The following is a 20,555-nucleotide window of genomic DNA, read 5'->3' on the forward strand; positions in this document are numbered from 1 at the left end:
AAAACTCCATACTTCCATTGTTTTGCGGTTTTGTTTTTTACTAGGTGGTGTCTCAAACAATTTCACACACAGATAAATACTGTTACCATTTCATTGGAACTGGAAGTCTGAAAAAAAATTTAATGGTATAAAGACAACAAAATGAGTTAAAAGAGAATATGAAAACAGTAGTAATGCTTGAATTACTTTGTAGAATAATTATTCAAATGGAAGTATATGGCAGACATTCACCAAAGTGCTGGCAATGGCTTTATACTGAGCTGTAAGGAAACACCAGAGTTGTGGAACATTTTATTCTCTTTATTGCACATGTTGCTATTACAGTGAAACCTGTATCAAACAGATCATCAGTCAAAAGTCTCCGAGAGTCAAAACACTAAAACATTCCTTAATGTACTTAGGTCACTTTTCCTGAAAACCAAGCCTGTTTGCAGTTCAGTCCAACATTGCTTATATTAATTTAGCATTTTACAATATAAAAAGCACCCTCACATGTACATTATCCCATCTGATAGCACCACAACCCTGTGAGTGAAAGCTAGACAGGCTTCACCACCTTTGTTTAAAGATGAGAAAATAGGGGGCTCTGGGTGGTTGAGTGACCTGCCAAGGTGGTTAAACTACAGAGCCAGGACTTCAATCCAGGCATTCTGATGCTCTGCGTAGGCTTTCTCCAATACTACACTGCTTGCCTCCTTCCCCAGCAGATGGAATCTTTTTATCTCTTCCAAATTCCCATTTTGATCAACATCGTGTTTCTAGCAAACTCAATGACATACAGAAAATTGCACAGATTCATGGTTGCCAATTTTCCTATAATCTGATTTACTTGCCCATCTTTTAGAAGAGCAAAAATCTCCACCTGAGACTGAAAACTAAGTGAGTTTACACCTTTAAGGAATGTTTATAAGCCACATGTTAAGGGGGAAAATAATTTGAAAACTATTAGCGCTGCTTACTTTCCCAAGTTCTTTCATGTGTGTCATATGATCCTCATAACCGCCCCAAGATGCAGCAGGGCAAGTCTCATCATCTCCACATTACAGATGACAAGCCAGTACACCAGAGGACATAAGGGTGCAACACTCACAGACAGTGATTCCACGGCAAAACTCCAGTAGTCCCCACAGGGATGATAATTCATATTCATTCTTCACAAGAAAGAACAATGCTGTTTTCCACGGGAAAAGATGACAATTGGATAAAAGAGTGAGAATTCCTGCCACCATGTAGTATTTGCCTACAATGGGAATGATTTCATCTGTTCTATGGCTAAACCTATTACTTTCTAATAAAGCTTCATAACCTCGTCAACCTTCTGTGACAGTGACTTTGCTATGATTTTATTTTCTTATTATTCTTCCCTGTAATAAACAAAGGAAGAAATGATTTTTTTTAAAAGTTGGAAAAAAAACTTATTTTAAATTATTCCTATCAGATTTTACTTAGTGCCAGTTCAGATCACTGATACCAAATCATTCCCACAGGAATAATTCATGAATATTTTTCAGTTGAGATAGATAGAGTAGGGAGTTATCACATTCCTCAATACAAGAGTTGGCATAGTGGAAGCTTTGTACAGATGCATTTCCTTGCCCTCATATGTCATCCTGTCATTTTCAAAAGGCAAAGAAAGATGAAAGCCCCAATAAGGAAAAAAACAACTGTTATCAGACCACCACTAATCTAAAATAAAATCCATGATGCAAGATTTAAAATGTCCCATCAGCTAAATATTTAAAAAAATATTTTAGCACCCATCTTAACAAATTTTTTTTAGAAATCTTAGCTATCACTGAATGTCCAATATTATGTTTTAACTACAGATACAAAGAAAAATACTTTTTTACAAAAAGTCTTTTTAAAAATAAAATATGGAGGAGTTCCTGTTGTGGCTCAGTGGTAATGAATCCAACTAGTATCCATGAGGATGTGGGTTCCATCCCTGGCCTCGCTCAGTGGGTTAAGGATCCTGAGTTGCCCTGAGCTGTGGTGTAGGTCTCATACATGGCTCAGATCTGGCATTACTGTGGCTGTGGCGTAGGCCAGCAGCTACAGCTCTGATTTGACCCCCTAGCCTGGGACCTTCCATATGCATGGTACAGTCCTAAAAAGACTAAATAAATAAATAAATAAAATATGGGGACTAAGAAGAGAATGGTAGCATATATCAGCTGGCAAAATATCTGAACAAAAACCATAAATCTACATTTTTACTCTCAAGATTCTGTCCTAAAATTCTGCTTGAGGCATCCCCCTACTCTCTCTACCACCACAATCATCATCACCAAAAAAAAAAAAAAAAAGGCAAATCGAAATAGGACAGGAAGGGTGAGAGGACGGGACTCGGGTAATGTACTTAAACTGCTCTAATGATGGCTGACATGCAAGGCTAAGTCCTCCTAGTCACCAAAAATGAAAACCTTCCTAAAATCTTAGAAGATGAAGACTCAGGACAATAAGGAATAACTCACAATGACTATAAACGAACATACAAATGCTATTATTTAATTGTTTAATCACTGTAACCCCCATTTGTAACACAGCCTTAAAGTCAGTCCTTCTATAAATAGAACATCTTAGAGTTCCCACTGTGGTTCAGCAGGTTAAGAAACCGACTAGTACCCATGAGGATACAGGCTTGATCCCTGGCTTTGCTCAGGGGGTAAAGGACCCAGTGTTGCTGTGGGCTGTGGTGTAGGTGGCAGAGACAGCTCAAAACTGGCACTGCTGTGGCTATGGTGTAGGCCGACGGCTGCAGCTCTGATTCAACCCCTAGCCCCAAAACTTTCATATGTCACAGGTGTGGCCCTAAAAACAAAAACAAAAACAAAAACATGAACATCTTACTTCTTGTGGTATATGGCTTCATTTAGCATCGCTTCTGGTGGCATTGCTCACCACTCTAGCGCCAGGAAGTTCTGAAGAAAATTCATGTCTGCTTGTGCATTATCCAATCTTCAGAGTAGAATTCTAAATTTTAACTAGCAGTTAACAAAAATATTTTATCTAACAACATATGTCAGAAGACACCATTTATTTTTCCTGGGGTCAACATGAAAAACAAACACACTAATTCTTATATTCATTCTCAAGTTATGCTTCTAATTGAGGACACTTAGATTCCTCATTGGCACAATTTATATTCTGTGGAACTGGAGAATTCCACTGTCAAGCAGCCAGATGAGACAAAGGATAGCGTTTTTCCATCAGAATGCATTTATTATTAAGTGAACTATAAGATTTTTCCAGCTAATTGTTTTCCCCTCCAACATAGCTGTTCCCTGGAAAGCGCTTTCCAGCCTTTGAAGAAGGCAGCATTTCAACATTCTGGTTGATGCCACAACCAAATTCTAAAATGATTTTGTTTTTCAATTTAAAAATATTTTGTTTTTAGAATGTAAGGAGAATTGCACGCTCACAGGTAACAACTTTAGATAAACTCAAAATCTTTTTGATACCTTATGCTAAAATGACTTCACCAAAAATGTCAGATTTCCAATAATCTCAAAATTCAAAGAACAGTCATGGACTCAGAAATAAATGAAAAAGAATATCTGTGAGACAAATAGCTATCACAAAATATATTCTTTTTACTTCACCACAGAGACTCTTAGACTGAACCTTGGAAACTCTTGAAATTAAGGATCCAGTGAGAATGAACATCTGAATATTAGGGAAGACCTAAAGTCTAAAAAGAAAGTAAAGTATCAGAAAATAAACTTTTAGTATCAGAAAATAAAGAACCATACTTTAAATTTAGTTCTTTAATATCAGAAAATATATCCTTTTTTTTTTTTTTTTGTCTTTTTTGCCATTTCTTGGGCCGCTCCCACAGCATATGGAGATTCCCAGGCTAGAGGTTGAATCAGAGTTGTAGCCGCCGGCCTACGCCACAGCCACAGCCACTAGGGATCCGAGCCACGTCTGCAACCTACACCACAGCTCATGGCAACGCCAGATCCTTAACCCACTGAGCAAGGCCAGGGATCGAACCTGCAACCTCACAGTTCCTAGTCGGATTTGCTAACCACTGAGCCACGATGGGAACTCCAGAAAATATATCTTTTAGTATCAGAAAGTAAAAGAACTCTACTTTTAAAAGGAAATCAAAGAACTAGTAGAAGTCACTTAGTCTTTCATAGACAACTGCGAAATATATGTATCAAAAGCCTTAGAATGAGCAAAACCTTAAATGCAGCAAGTCCACTATTTATTCTAAAGGAAAAAAAATAGAACAATGCAAAAACTTGTGCAAAAAGATATCCATTGCCACCTTATTCATGATAACCAAAAAATTATAAATAACTCAAATACCCATCAGTAGGAAACTGATTAAATATCCTATAGCAGATGCATGTAGTGCAATATAACTCAATTATCAAAAATGATGGAGAAACCGTATTTGCAAAAAAGATATCCATGACTTATTTTTAGGTTTAAAAAAATGCTTACAAAATAGTATTGCCTAATTATTGTTTAAATACATATTATAAATATATATAATTACATATAAATGATATGTACATGAGTGCCTTTATTTATGACTAAAAAACAACTAGAATAATAGAGAATATATACCAAAATGTTAACATTGGCTATCTCTGAATTGCAGAATTTCAAATAATTTTCCTCTATGCTTTTTAGAGTCTAATTTTTATCATCATAATCATGTACAATCTTCATCATTTTTAAAAGATAACTTCTAATATAAGCAAAATTTCTATTAAGTTATAGTGTTTAAAAGCAAATGTAACTATATATCTGAAACCAGTATAAAAAAATTTTTAATTAGATATACTACATTAATTTCATTTTAAAAAAGCATTTTACATAGTTAGCAATATTTCCATTCAAAATGGATGATAGAAATGAAGAAAACAATAGAAAAGATCAATGAAACTAAAAAGCTACTTGATTTAAAAGACAAACAAAATTGATAATCTTTAGCCAGATTCATCAAGAAAAAAAGGGAAAGGGCTAAACTCAATAAAATTAGAAATGAAAAAGGAAAAATTACAACTGACACCATGGAAATAGAAAGAATCATAAGAGACTACTACAAGCAATTATACACCAATAAAATGGACAACCTAGAAAAAATGGACAAATTCTTAGCAAAGTATAACCTTCTAAGACTGAACTAGGAAGAAATGGAAATTATGAATAGGCTAATCACAAGTACTGAAATTGAAAACTGGATTTAAAAACTTCCAAAAAACAAAAGTCTAGGACCAGATGGCTTCACAAGTGAATTCTACCAAATATTTTGAGAAGACTTAACACACATTGCAGGGGAAGAAACACTCCCAAGCTCATTCCATGAGACCACCATGACACTCATACCAAAATCAAAGATAACATAAAAAAAGAAATACACACCAATATCACTGATGAACATAGATGCAAAAATCCTCAACAAAATACTAGCATACTAAATCCAAGAATACATTAAAAGGACCATACACCATGATCAAGTAGGATTTACCCCAGGGATGTAAGGACTTTTCAATATATGCAAATCAATCAATGTTACACACCACACCAACAAACTAAAGAATAAAAAACCATATGGTCATCTCAGTAGATGCTGAAAAGCTTTTGACAAAATTCAACAGCCACTTATGATTAAAACTCCCCAGAAAGTGGGAATAGAGGGAACCTATATCAACATAATAAAGGCCACATATGACAAACCCACAGTTAACATCATTCTCAAAGGTGAAAAGCTGAAAGTATTTCCACTAAGATAAGGAACAAAATAAGAACATCCACTTTTATTCAACATAGTTTTGGAAGTCCTAGCTATAGCCCTCAGAGAAGAAAAAGAAATAAAAGGAATCTGAATAGGAAAAGAAGGAGTAAAACTGGCACTGTTTGTTTATGACATGATACTATTCACACAGAAAATCCTACAAATGTTACCAGAAAACTACTAGAGCTCATCAATGAATTTGGTAAAGTTGCAGGATACAAAATTAATACACAGAAATCTCTTGCATTTCTAAAGACCTAACTACAAAAATCAGAAAGAAAAATTATGGAAACAATTCTATTTACCATTGCATCAAAAAGAATAAAATACCTAGGAATAAACCTACCTAAGGAGACAAAAGACCTGGACTCTGAAAAGTACAAGATGCTGATAAAGGAAATCAAAGATGAACAAACAAATGGGAAGATATACTATGTTCTTGAAGTGGAAGAATCAATATCATCAAAATGACTGTAATACCCAAGGTAATCTACAGATTCAGTGAAATCCCTATTAAATTACCAAATACATTTTTAATGAACTATAACAAAAAAATTTTTAATTTGTATGGAAATACAAAAGACCCCGAATGTCCAAAGCAACTTGAGAAAGAAAAATGGAGCCAAAGGAATCAGGCTCCCTGGCTTCAGACTATACTGCAAAGCTACAGTTATCAAAACAGTATGGTACTGACACAAAAACAGAAATATAGATGAATGGAACAGGAATAAAGCCCAGAAATAAACCCACACACCTATGGTCAATTAATTTACAACAGTGGAGAAAAGATGTATCTTCAATAAGTGGTGCTGGGAAAACTGGACAGCTACATGTAAAAGAATGAACTTAGAACACCCTCTAAAATCATATACAAAAAAATAAATTCAAAGTGGATTAAAGATCTAAACATAAGACCAGATACTTAGAGAAAAACATAGGCAGAACATACTCTGACATAAATCACAGCAATATCTTTTTTGATCCACCTCCATGAGTAATGAAAATAAAAACAAAAATAAAAAAATGGGACCCAAAGTTTCTGCACAGCAAAGGAAACCATAAATGAAATAAAAAGACAACTCATAGAACAGGAGAAAATCGTCACGAGTGAAGTGACTGACAAGAGATTAATCTCCAAAATATACAAACATCTCATATAGCTTTATATCAAAAAACCAAACAACCCAATTTAGAAAAATGGTCAGAAGATGTAAAGAGACATTTCTCCAAAGACAGACCCACAGATGGCCAAAAAGCACATGAAAAGATGTTCAACATCACTAATTATTAGAGAAATTAAAATCAAAACTACAATGAGGTATCTCTTCATATAGGTCAAAACAGCCATCAGCAAAAAGTTTACAAACAATAAATGCTGGAAAATGTGTGGAGAAAAGGGAACCCTCCTATATTGTTGGTGGGAATGTCAGCTGATGCAGCTACTATGGAGGACACTATGGAGGTTCCTTTAAAAAACTCAATATAGAACTACCATATGAACCAGCAACCCACTCCTGGGCATTTATCCAGAGCAAGCCATGATTCAAAAAGACACATGTACCCAAATGTTCCCTGAAGCACTATTTACTATAGCCAAGACATGGAAGCAATCTAAATGCCCATCAACAGAGACTGGATAAAGAAGATGATGTACATATATGTAATGGAATATCAGCCATAAAAAAAGAATGAAATAATGTCATTTGCAGCAACATGGATGGTTATCATACTAAGTGAAGTAGGTCAGAAAGAGAAAGACAAATACCATATGAGATCATGTGGAATCTAATACAAAATGTTACAAAAGAACTTGGAAAACAGAAACAGACTCAAAGATTTCAAAATTACACTTGTGGCTACCAAAGGGAAAATGTGTGGAAGAGGGATAAATTAGGAGATTTGGATTGACATATATGCATCACTATATATAAAATAGGTTAACAAAGACCTATTGTATAGCACAGGGGAATCTATTCAATACTGTGTAATAACCTATATGGGAAAAGAATCTGAAAAAGAATGGATATACATATATACTGATTTACTCTGCTGTACACCTGAAACTAACACAACTTTATAAGTCAAATATATGCCAATAATAATTTTTTTTAATTTTTTAAAAAAATGGATGATTTTCATGCTTTAGAAAAATCAGAAATATGAAAATTTATTTATGTGAATGAGATAACAAAGAAAATATCTAAATAATACATGATTTCAAGTACAATTGCCTAATGTTTCTTCAATTTCTAAATATGCCAAAATGAAGACATTTTTTGTACAACAATTAGAAGGCTGCTACATTAAATAGTGTAAAAGGGAACAGGTAGAAAATTAAAAGTGATTCTTGGGTAGTTCTCACTGTGGCATAGTGGGTTGGGAATCGAACTACAATGATTTGGGTTGCTGGAGAGGCATGGGTTTGATCCCCTGCCCGGAATGGTGGGTTCAAGGTGCAGGCTGCAGCTGTGGCTCAGATTCAGTCCTTGCCCCAGGAACTTCCATACGCTGCAGGTGCAGCTATAAAATTTTTTTAAAAAGAAAGAAAAAAAGAAAAGAGTGATTCTTGATATTTTTGTTCCCCGATAGTTTAGGTACTTAGGTATAGATATTTATTTCTTCCTTCCTGCATTTAAAAAAAAAAAGTCCCTTCAAGATGCTCTTTATGATTTCACTTTGGATATACAAAAAAAAAAAAAATAGCTGGAAGAAAATCTTCACAAGTGAAGTGACTGACAAGGGATTAATCTCTAAAACATACAAACATCTCATACAGCTTTATATCAAAAAAACAACCCACTTAAAAAAAAATCTCTATGCCTGGAAAGTAAGTGTAAATGTAAAAAACCCTTGGTATCCCAAAAGCTGTAGGTATAACACATAAGAAACAACCATACCAAGTAAGGGCTCAGTAATGACATGGTAGGTTATGGGTGATTAAAGGATTACTGTATTTACGATGAAGACTTTGTTGTCTAGAATCTTCATAAATAAATGGTTTCACAACGAAGTCTTTCTAAGGAAGTATTTATAAACATATATTTATAAAAATATACTGCATTTCCAGAGGTGTAGCTATACTGCACTAAGCCTTGAACACTTTTATGAGATGGTTTAGAAGACTTTTCTTTTAAATGATATAGATCAAGAAGTTTTTTTTAAAAAAAATTGATACCAAGTCTCTTAAAGGCACAATTTAGGCACAGCAGCTTCCTGAGCCAACATGTCAAGTATCTGAAATCAAGGATACATAAGCCAAACGTCCTGGGGCCTCCTCTATGCAAGGCAGGGTTCTGAGCTCTGGGCTGCAGCAGTGGGTAAAACCACGTTCCTGGCCTTGAGAAGCTTTCCTGTTAGTGAAGAGCTAATGGGTACTGAGTGTTTACAGTGTACCTGTCACTATTCTAAGCACTTCAGAGGAATTAACCCATTCAATTGTCACACTAACGCTGAGTTAGAAACTTTTATTATTTTCATCTTATGGATGAAGAAGCCAGAATGCTCAGTTTAAGTTAGCTTTCCCCATTAACCTCTTTTGGATTTCTACTCTAGCCATGATTTCCCCACAAATGAAGCTGTATTTCACAGCCCCTACCTTTATTCTTTTTCCTTCTCAGCTATCTTAAAACATGCATGTGCACACACGCACGCACACACACGCACACACATACACACACTACGCCACAGTTTATAAAAGGCAGGAAGGCATAATTAAAAGAATGAATGGACTGGTTACCCTACTCACTGGATATGTCACTTTACCAATTTATTTCATCTCAATAAACTTCAGGTTTTTCCTCTGTAAAATGGATAAAAGCAGAGCACCTATTACTCACAAGGTTGTTGCAAGGATTAAAAGTGAGTAAATGTAAGGCGCTTTAGCACAGTAACTGATACAGAATAAGCACTCAGAAAATACTAGCTGTTGATAAATATTGTTCTATGCTGTTTACTGTTGAATGGAAATGGAATACAGCATTTATTGGATGCCTGCTAATATCTTCCAAATATTAAAAGTATTACATATCATAAATTATTGAAAAAAACACAATTCAAAGTATAAGACAATGAGTAACAGGTATTATCTTTATAAAGTATGGGCAAAATATTTCTTCATACAAAGTCCTCTTATGCATTCACACTGTACTGGATTTAGCTAAAGATAACTTGTTTAATCTATGTGGGTTTTTTTCCAGCACCCTAGTACACTAATATGCTGTTATTTGGGAGATAAAAGCCCAGGTATAATAATTCTAAACTTGCCACTGAGGCTTACACCAGGGGTTTCACTGGAGACATGGCCTCATTAGAATATCAAGTAACAAGGAAAAGTACATAGGGAGCTAAAGTTGATCTTGATTAAAATTAATTCAAGCCTTTTTTTTGGCCACACCCACAGCATATGTAAGCTCTTGGGCCAGGGATCAAATCCATGCCACAAAAGCAACCCAAGCTGCTACAGTGATAATGCCAGATCCACTGCACCATGAGAGAAATTAAAGCTTGTGAAGAAACAAGGAAGAGCAAAGGAACCAAATGGAAAGACATACAGGAAAAGATCCTAAGCAACCATTCCTTTAAAAAAAAAGGACAAACCCCTCAAAAGTAATTAAATCAGGCAACTGTTGCTTACTTCATCTTTATAAGGTGTCCCTGATGGTTTCAATAATAAAAGCCATCATGTATTGTTTGCTTTCTTTGTGCTAGACACTGTGCTCTCTACTTTATAGTCACTGCCTCATTCAAACTTACCATAAGCCTGAGAAAGGGGTAGCATACATTTTTGCAGACAAAGAAATTGAGACTACAAGCTAGCAGATCTCAGAGACCAACTGAACTGAATTATCTCCTATAGAAGCCTATCAGTCACATGTTTTCCTGAGCTCAGAGAGATAAGGTGATCCACTCATCCTCTTCAACTTTCAGTTGTACTCATTGGTCTTCCTTCCACCCAGGATGATACCAATAATAAAGCTTGTGCCATTGAGCTTGCCCTGCTGGAAAAGACAGACAGCAGCTGTCTAGAAAAACCTCAGCTCCTATTGCTCTAAATGATGGTTGTGTATGTTGGCCAAATAATTTACACACTATCACATTCTGCACAGTGGTCCTCCCCTCATCATAATCAAAGGATTGCACGCTCTGAATAGTCCACTTCTTCAGCACAGGGTACGAAGCTAAACAAACACTGAACTCCTAAATAGGTAGTCACACTTAGCATAAATATACATATTTCTATACTGCAAAATGGTGAAAAGTAGAGTTCCATAATATTAGCCTGTCTAATGGAAATAAAATTTTTTATCTGTGAATTTGTTTACAATACAGCATAAATGATGACCTACATCATACTTAGATGCATAATGAATACAATGTAAATGGAAAAAAACTCCACTATAGATTCCAAAGATTTCACTTTTATCATTTAACACACGTGTCTAGATTTTTACCAGTTCAGGCTTTGCAATCAAATACACCTAGACTTAAACCCAGGCTCTGGGCCCTGCCATTTACTTGCTATTGACTCAAGGAGAGTTATCTGCTACAGTTATTGCCTTTCAGTTGTAAAATGGAAATTAAGCCATCTATTCGACAGGTCCAATGTGAGAATTAATTGAGATCATGTATTTAAAGAGATGAGCATGATACCTGGTACATATCATGGGCTCACTAAAATGGTAGTTATTATCATTAAGGTCTTGAAGTAATACAGTGCCTTTCTTCTCAAAGTACTCCAAAGCCTATCCCCAATTGTGTGTGTGTGCATGCACATGTATGTAAAACACTATTATGGCCCAAATCACGTGCTCCTCTCTGCTTGGAATACTAAACCAAAACGTTTATTACTAAACTACAATGCATACTACAGCACGTGAGTATAAAACTTACCCAAGGGTTTAGGTATATGGCAACCCACATAACTACTTTTATTAGGACATGGAAAAGACAGTACTTTAAAATACAGGCCTATACATTTCCTCCTTGCTATTCACAGATGTTAGAATTATAGAGAGTTCATGCTTTGTCTCAAAAAATGGCATTCCAGGAGTTCCCGTCGTGGCTCAGTGGAGATGAATCTGACTGGTTACTACGGTGGCGCAGATTCGATCCCTGGTCTTGCTCAGTGGGTTGGGGATCTGGTGATGCCATGGGCTGTGGTATGGGTTGCGGAGGTGGCTTGGATCTGGCATTGCTGTGGCTGTGGTGTGGGCCAGCAGATGTGGCCCTAAAAAGGAAAAAAAAAAAAAAATGGCATTCCTAGGTATCAGTCTCTCTCCAAATCACCAAAATCTAGAGTTTGAGAGAAGCCTTTACTTGTGATTCATGACAAGGATTAAGCCCTATGAGACTGCAAATTAAGATAACCATATAAAGGATTATTTTACAATCACTAGAAAAATCTCAAATCATATTGTACTCATGGTTACAATGAATTCATAAATAATGACAATCAAATTTTAAATGTACATCTTAATCTTGTACTAAATAATGGTACAGTATTCTAGCCTATAGCTGAAAATAAAAACGCTTTATGCATCATTTTTGCAATTACATATATTTTAGATATACTCATGGACAACCTAATCAAAGAAACAAGTATTTTTCCTTTGTTGAACTTTGAGTACCAACAACAAATTTAATTAAGGTACGGACCAGGTAGAAAAAAATTGAACTAGCCTCACTTGGAAGGACATTAATTTTGCATGAAGTTAAAATTGTACAGGGTCATAAACTGAAGAATGAAAAAGTTTATCTTAAGCTCAAAATGTGAAACACAGCCTGAATTTTAAGAAATACTTTTCTGTATAGCACGGGGAACTATATCTAGTCACTTGTGATGAAGCATGATGGAGGATAATGTGAGAAAAAGAATATACATATGTACATATAAATGGGTCCCTTGCTGTACTGTAGAAAATTGACAGAACGCTGTAAAACAGCTATAATGGGAAAAAATCATTAAAAAAAAGAAATACTTCTCTTAAATACACTGAAAAGTCTAGGGTCTACTGAACAAGGACAGCCTCTTGAAATATCAGACTCCCTATAGTTTACATAATATTGGTAGAGTCTTCTAACAAAGAAATTGGGCATTAAAGGGAGAGTAAAATACATACTAAATTTTGTTTTGTCCAATTAAAAATTATTTATAACCCAAAGGAAAAAAATGATCATAATAGTAACCTAGACTAGAAAGCTAGCTACAGCATCTGAAAAAAGAATGTTTTTGAAAATAAATATCGTTATTAAGTTTATTGTAAAGTTGTTTGAAGTTTTATGATTTGGTGCTTTCAATTTCATACATGAAATACTGGGTTGGCACATATGACAACATTCATTAAAACTAAACATTATAGTATAAAATACTCCTCAATGCAAAGTACAACTAGGTTCTAGATTTGCTGAAATTAAATTATCACCTAAGAAATGCTGGATATACTTTGGAATTAACATTGAAAATATCAAGTATCTCTCCTGATAGTTTTATCTAAAGTGATTTATTTTAAAATAATAAGAGTTACAAATTGAGACTAGCTTAAAAAGATAAGAGCCTAGCATCTTATTGTCCCCTGCTGCCAGCAAAGCATGTTCTTTTAATACTGTATTTAGCTACAAAATGCAGATTTTCCTTGGTAACAAATACTTTTCTGGATAATTTAATTGGCTAGTTCTAGGCTTTAAAAAAAAACAAACAATTATTTGTGAAATGTAGTGTTACATGATGGAAGAAAAATGAGGAAAAATTATCTGCATCTCCTTTAAGTTAGTAGCAATACTTCGAGGCTTTCATTCTCTCCAGTTAGTGCAATTTATTTTTCTACACGTCTCAGTAGCAAACAATGTTATTTAGACTCTAACCTGGCACGCTACAACCTCTGGCCCGCCCTTGAGCCCCTCCATTGCAAAGGTCTCCAGGTGCAGTCTGGGTAGCTGCAGGGTGAAGTCATTCCTACTTGCCGCAGTCCGTGACAGCGAGATCTGATCTCTGACCTAAAGGGAAAAAAATAGCATCAATGGTAATTCCCCTTCAGACACATTAACTGGGATGAACTGGGTCCCCTTGAGCCCACTGAGTGGACTTGCATTGATCGCTGGACCTGAAATCCATGAATAAATTTAGGACTAATTGATTTTTCGTTGCAAATAAATCTCTAATTCAGAGTGCTGGGGGAGAATGTTAAGAAGAAAAAGCATCCTCCTGCTTGAAATGAGGGAAGGAAGAAGAGTCACTGGAGCTCTTCTGATCAAGAGATTTTGAATTATTTTTTCACTGTTCCACCCTCAAAAGAAAAGGGAAAGAAGGGGAAAACAGCTGCAAAATCAAAAATAAACAGCAATCTCCTTATTTTCACTTTCTTATAATGTGTTTAATTTAATTGGTATTAACTGATATATACCAAACAAGATAGTTATTAGGTACTAGCCTTTGAAAAGAAAACTTCAATACAGACTAGAATAAAAACAAATACACTCAACACACAAGAAGACTTAAAAATATACTAGCAAGAGATTTGTGTGCCCTCTTTACTCTTACTAATGCTGAGTCTTAATGATTAAATAAATGTAAACCAACCTGGCAACACAGCTTCCTAATAAGATAATGGATAAAATCAGTAGTATTTGTACTATATTTTAAAGCATTCGGAAAGGTAACAATACAAACATATCATAGATACAGGAGAAACACCAATTCTCTAGCTGGTCTCTGGATCACATGCAGTTGATATTACACTGCCACCTTCTGGACAAATGAGAAATACTCCCTACATTATATAAATACAAGAAAATGCTCAGAAACCAGTATTTTCATTTTTAATTTCCAAACTTAGTAAAAGCCTTAAAAATTCCACAGTTTTATTTTACTATCAGTGAGCTCTCACTTTCAATCATATAGTTTAATGATAGGATTTTCACGTATAGGCATATTTTCTAATCGTCCTTATGCCTGAATAGGTTTTAAAAATTTATCTCTTCTACACCACATATTTGATAAACAGTATACAATTAGCTTAAAGCCACAAGACAAAACGAGTTTTTATGAGGCAGCAAAAGTCAAGAATGGGGAGATCTATCATTGCTCAAGTAAATATATTTACATCCGTAGTTTTATCTGAGCAACTTCATATGTAACTTGACAGTAACGTATGATAGGAAACCTCACCTTCATTTTTCTATTTTAGTTGGGCAGCTTGTAAAAATGTTTGAATTATTTCTTACTTTATGAATGAACTATCATACTACCCAGGGTTTCCTTAAGCCAGCAAACCTATACAAACATATGATGGGATCTTTCATTGTTCATGCTAATCTAAGCTATAAAAATCCTATATTCTCAGGTTGAGCTGAAGAATTTCTTTCAATAAGTGAATGTCAAAGTATATGCTGTAAAACATGCACTACAATGCAATTTTTATAATAGCATGAGTACAATATTCACACCAGAGTCCCAATTCAAACATGTTCCAGAGTCTTCAGTCAGTATGAGAATGCTTTTAACTTACTTAACATAACAAAATAAACCCTACTTTACAAATACATTTGCTTTAGTTTTTAGATTTTATATGTATGCACACCTTCTCTTGCCTTTTTTTGTCACCAATGTGCATTCAGATAAAAGAAAACATTAATGTGGATTAAGGTACTGAGAATTTATCAACATCAAACCACTAGTGTTATGCCTTCTACCCTTCTGAACAACAGTCAATAGATCTAAATATTTTACTGCACCCTGGCCAATTCATTGTTTGATGTTTAAAAACTCACCCAGAATCAAAGAAAATTTATTAAATTTGAGCCCCCAAATGAGATACTATTAGCTTTGAAAGTCAAGTTTAACTGCGATATTGATGATTCTCTTTTTTCTATGACAAAATTCACTAGGGAAATCCTGGATGTCAAAGTACAAAAGCAGATTGCTAATATGGGCAGAGGGGGAGGGAGGCTGTGAGCAATGTAGGTATAATCCACAACACACTCCAAGCACTGGAGGTCCTTTAACCCGATTAATATCAGGCACCATACTTCATCTGGGAAGCTTGACATACAGGAACAGTAAGTCACATTTTATATTCTCTAAATAAACTTTCTGAACAACATTAAGCTGGGGCATCTGGCATTTAAAACTGTGATTTATTGTCAAATTAACATTTTCACTATAACATTATTTAATTTGCCAAATTAAATAATTCTTTATATTTGTATTAGATAGGGGGGAAAACCCTCAAAATGCAGTTGTTTTGCTAAACCTAATGACAGGCAACACAAGTATAACATGATTTGAATAATATGCATGTGTTAATACTATCATTTAATTATAAATTATCTGCTGAATGTTAACAGTGCCATCAAGAAATGGTGCCCCATGATATATATCATATAATATATAATAGATATAATACCACAAATATTTCTACTAAATTTAATAGTTCTTTTCCAACTTTTAAATTAAGCCAAAACTTTGAAAATAGGCATCTAGAATGTTCTCCAAATATTTCAAGAATAAGTTTATTTTTTAAGTCTTCACAAAGGATTGACTAGGAATTATTTTATTTCAATGGACAAAGGGAGTGAAAGCATCATGTTGGAAGAATACAAAACAGCGACACTAGAACAAGTAAAAATATAACAATGCAGCAAAGAGCAGGAAGGAAAGCTGTTGAGGAACAGGAAAAAATAAAGGGTGAAAAGGGGAGACTCTTTGGAAAGAAGGTAAAAGGCAAGTCTGAATCTCAGGGTGTGAACAAGGATAAAAAGGCAAGAAATTCAATACAGAACAGTAAATAAATAGACTCTCACCTATTGCATTAAATTTATTCATGAGAAAAATAGAACAGGCAGGCTGGGAACAAAGTAACTAAGAGCAGAAAAGAGAAAAGTGGGATTTCTTCAGGAAATACTGCCCACTGGATATAAAACTGTCCTTTCAAAAATGAGGATTTAAATTTCTTTACTGTCAAAATTTTTTGAAGTAATAATATATAACAATAAAATTATTTTTCTTCTTGCAGGGCAAAGTAGCTTCATCTTTTAAAATAAAGACTTCAGTGTGAATTAGGATTAGAACAACCATCATCACCTGTCTATGGACTAAATTATAATTTCAAATTATGAATTAACCTTAAATTATAATTTCAAAAGCCAGACTATAATTCTGCTACAGTACATCATTATTCATCCTATAATTGAGATTCTACATCTTTTTACTCTGATTTATTTATAGATGTAAGCAACAAATACATATATTTTTCAACTTTCAAATCGCTAACAGTTCATTTTAACATATTATGAAATTTTTCATGGAATTCCACAATATAAATCTCAGCTGTTAAATTGTATGTATTTTTATAACATTCTATAAAAAGGGTGCAATTTCATAATACTTTCAACAAAGAATAAAAAACAAACATTACTCCATTCTAAAATTTTGATTTTTAGAAAAAGCAGTTTACTTTGTCCCTTTCTTATTACATACTTTTAGGAAGCAGATACTTCTAATAGATATGCCATAAGAAACAAGAGAACTGAGGAATATAGAGAAAAATAAATAAAACCTTTTAAGAAGTCAAAACATCATTACGAAATACTTTTATTGTAATAATCTAGTTTCAGATTTAAGTGATAAGATCCATCTTGTTCCTATTCCTATAATTAGCCTTTACTCACAAGCCACCAATCTGTTTCCTAATCTTCTGTACTTCAACAAAACACAAAAAAAAGCTATTCCTGCTGGATATATCAACTATGAAATTAAACTCATCATTTTTAGAAAAATTGTTCAACTCTCAAAATGTGAACCTGCTTTTTTTACCATGCACAGCTAGAAAGCCCTGTGGACCCAAAGTTCCAATTAATTTTTAAAAATTCATGAAATATGGTACTAGTTGTGTTTTTACCAATAGGATACCGAGGAGGAAGCAGTAAGGATTGTAGATAAAAACTCAGATACATTTGAGAACACTTGTAAGAGGATATACACAATGCCTGCATTTTGTCTGCCTGGGAAAAGCAGATGCTAACAGGACTTTGCATCATAGTCCCAACCTGCCTAAATTTTTATTTGTTCCAATCTATTATGGCCTCCAGTACTTCAAAATAAACATCCTTACCAGAGAAAGTCCCATCAAATAGAGATCTCAACGATATTTCCCATAACTTCCAGTCTCACCTTTCTGTGTTCAGTTTTACTACACCTTCATGCCCTGCCTTCCTTTGTCCTACTACTTCCTCCTCTGTACTTCCTTCCATTTCCATTGATTCCTTATGGCCTTCCCTTCCCACTTTACCCTATTTTTTTTTATCCTATACACTAGAACAGCCTAAGCACTAATTTTCAATCCATGCACCAGAGAGCAGAGCGTAGTTGGCATACTACAGCCCAGGGATTAAATCCAGACCACTGCCTGTTACTGTAAATAAAGTTTTATTGGAACACAGCCACACCCATTCATTTAACTATTGTCTTTGGCTTCCTTCCTGCTAAGAGGACAGAGCTGAATTGTTGAGACAGAGACCATATGGTCCACAAAGGCTAAAATATTTACTATCTGGCCCTTAGCAGAAAATGTTGGCCATCCCACACCTTAGAGGTATAGAGGCAAAGACTGCGTTTTTCATTATCTATAAAGTTTTTTACATGACCACATTTGACTAGGGAATGTATGAACAATTTCCAGTGAGTAAACCTTATATCACTAACACGGGGCACCATCTCACAGATACTTTCTGGCTCCTTCTTTCAAATTTTATATAGTCTGGTACACAACTTGACTGGGTCTAACTTTCCTGGCACAATGAATGATCACCCAGAGTATAAGCAACAGAACACTTGGTTAAACAAGTAGCTCAGGAATAGTGGAGAGCCTTTGGTAGGGGGAATCAGCCAGAGTTAACTATGTACTCTGCGATAACACTAACAGCAAGAAAAACCTTATGCATACAGAGGCTCTTAGTGTATGTGATCAAATAAGAATGTCATTCCAAACTCACAAAACTTACAAAGCAGTAGAAAAGAGAAGATAACAAACAAACAAAAATTTAGACACCTCTAGGACCCTGGTGATAGAAGCAGGGAGTAAAGCACATCAATGCAATGGAAATGACATTTACAAATTGGACAGTTGTAACCAAATGGATATTTCCTTCTTTTAACTTTTCCTTAAGTAATAAATTCATGAAATGAATAGAGTACAGTACCAATACTATTAGTACTTTCAAAAGTACTTTTCAAAGTACTCTCTGTACTAACTCACTTCATTCTGCCATCCACCTTGTGAAATAGCTGTTGCCATCCCTACTATGAGGATATGATGTTCAGTGCTCTTAGCAACAAATAATAATAGCTCTTAATATCTATAATGAACAGTTAAAGATGAGGAAATTGCTCAAGACTTTGGTACTTCTTCCATTTCCCTACCTAAAAAACAACACTATTTTATAATTCTCTTTCTTTTTCCCTTCTCTGGCAGCCTCAGCAAAAATGTGTAAGTTTCACAAAAGTAGTATTATGATAAGCAGTAGAGACTACTATTTAACCATCCTTATTTTTCCTAGTAGTTTCTTTGGACCTGTGGGCATTTTCATTCATTCATGTTTTTTCTCCCCCATCCTTCTCCCCTGTGCACAGACATGCGCACGTGCACGCACACACACACACACACACACACACACACACACGCACAATTACCACACTGAGAGACAAGTACCTTATACAACAGCAATATCGCACATGGAAGATCCCCAAACTACGAGATCCCAAGATACATGCAACAGTTCCTGCTATGCTCCACACCCATAGGAAGGAAACCCTGCCACTTGCAGCTGAAGCAGATTCCACTGGTGCTGCAGCAAGCACAGAAACTCCTCACCTAAAAAGAAGGATGTGAAAAACTAGCCTTCTTTGGCTGGCGAGTTATTTAACTTAACCAACAACTCTGGAGCAGAGCCAGAACTCTCCTATGACTGCCAGCTGCTGTCACCAGAAAAAGGGGCAAAATCCACTACCACCACAACCACCCCACACAGTATAGTTCCATCCCAATTATGGAATTAAAAAACTGATCTCTTGAATTGAATTATCAAGCTGGCTGCATCCCAATTAAGGATCTGAAAACTGAACCCTCAAATCAAATTATCAAGCTGGAAAAGAAGGTGATTTAATCATAGACATCTCATAAAGGCACCAGACTGCACGATAAATCTGTGATGTAGGTTACATACCACAGAATACACCTCACAAACAGATTACTGTGACCTTGAGCTACTTATTTCTTCATTTTTGTTGTTTGTTTTTCTTTTGGCCTCACCCATGGAATGTGGAAGTTCCCTGGTCAGGGATCAAACCCATGCCACAACAGCAACCTGAGAGGCTGCAGTGACAATGCCAGATTCTTAACCTGCTGTGCCACAAGGGAACTCCACCTTGAGTTATTTAAACAAACACAAAACCCATACTAGGGAACAGAGAAATGTATTTATGAATTGTTACAGTTCTCTGCACAGAGATATTTCTTTCTCAGGATAAATTATTTCAAAGGATAATGGCAGATGCACATTGAAATTAATTTATTTAGATGTGTTTAAGCTAAAAACTGTTAACCACATGTATATGACATTCTGGGTGTCTTATCTTTAGTTTGTCAAGGTTTTTAAATCCCTCTTGAGCTAGAGTACCATTTTTAGCTTGGCTAGGTCAGAATGACACTGAACAATATGAATGATGACACACAAGACAGCTATATGGACGGAGTTGTCATCAGCAAGTCAGCTGTGCTAACACCTGTATGTCCTGCACAGCAGATCT

General features: G+C 35.1%; 1 protein-coding gene across 1 annotated transcript in view; it reads right to left on the minus strand.

Annotated features, from left to right (window-relative positions):
• CCDC171 (coiled-coil domain containing 171) overlaps window positions 1-20,555 on the minus strand; it is a 354,732-nt gene that overhangs the window by 66,267 nt on the left and 267,910 nt on the right. Inside the window, exon 25 of the mRNA XM_021063474.1 lies at window positions 13,616-13,747. Within this exon, the coding sequence (XP_020919133.1) occupies window positions 13,616-13,747 (132 nt within the window). The remainder of the gene's footprint in view (window positions 1-13,615; window positions 13,748-20,555) is intronic.

Source organism: Sus scrofa, chromosome 1 (genome assembly GCF_000003025.6).
Source record: "Sus scrofa isolate TJ Tabasco breed Duroc chromosome 1, Sscrofa11.1, whole genome shotgun sequence".
Lineage (NCBI taxonomy): Eukaryota > Metazoa > Chordata > Mammalia > Artiodactyla > Suidae > Sus > Sus scrofa.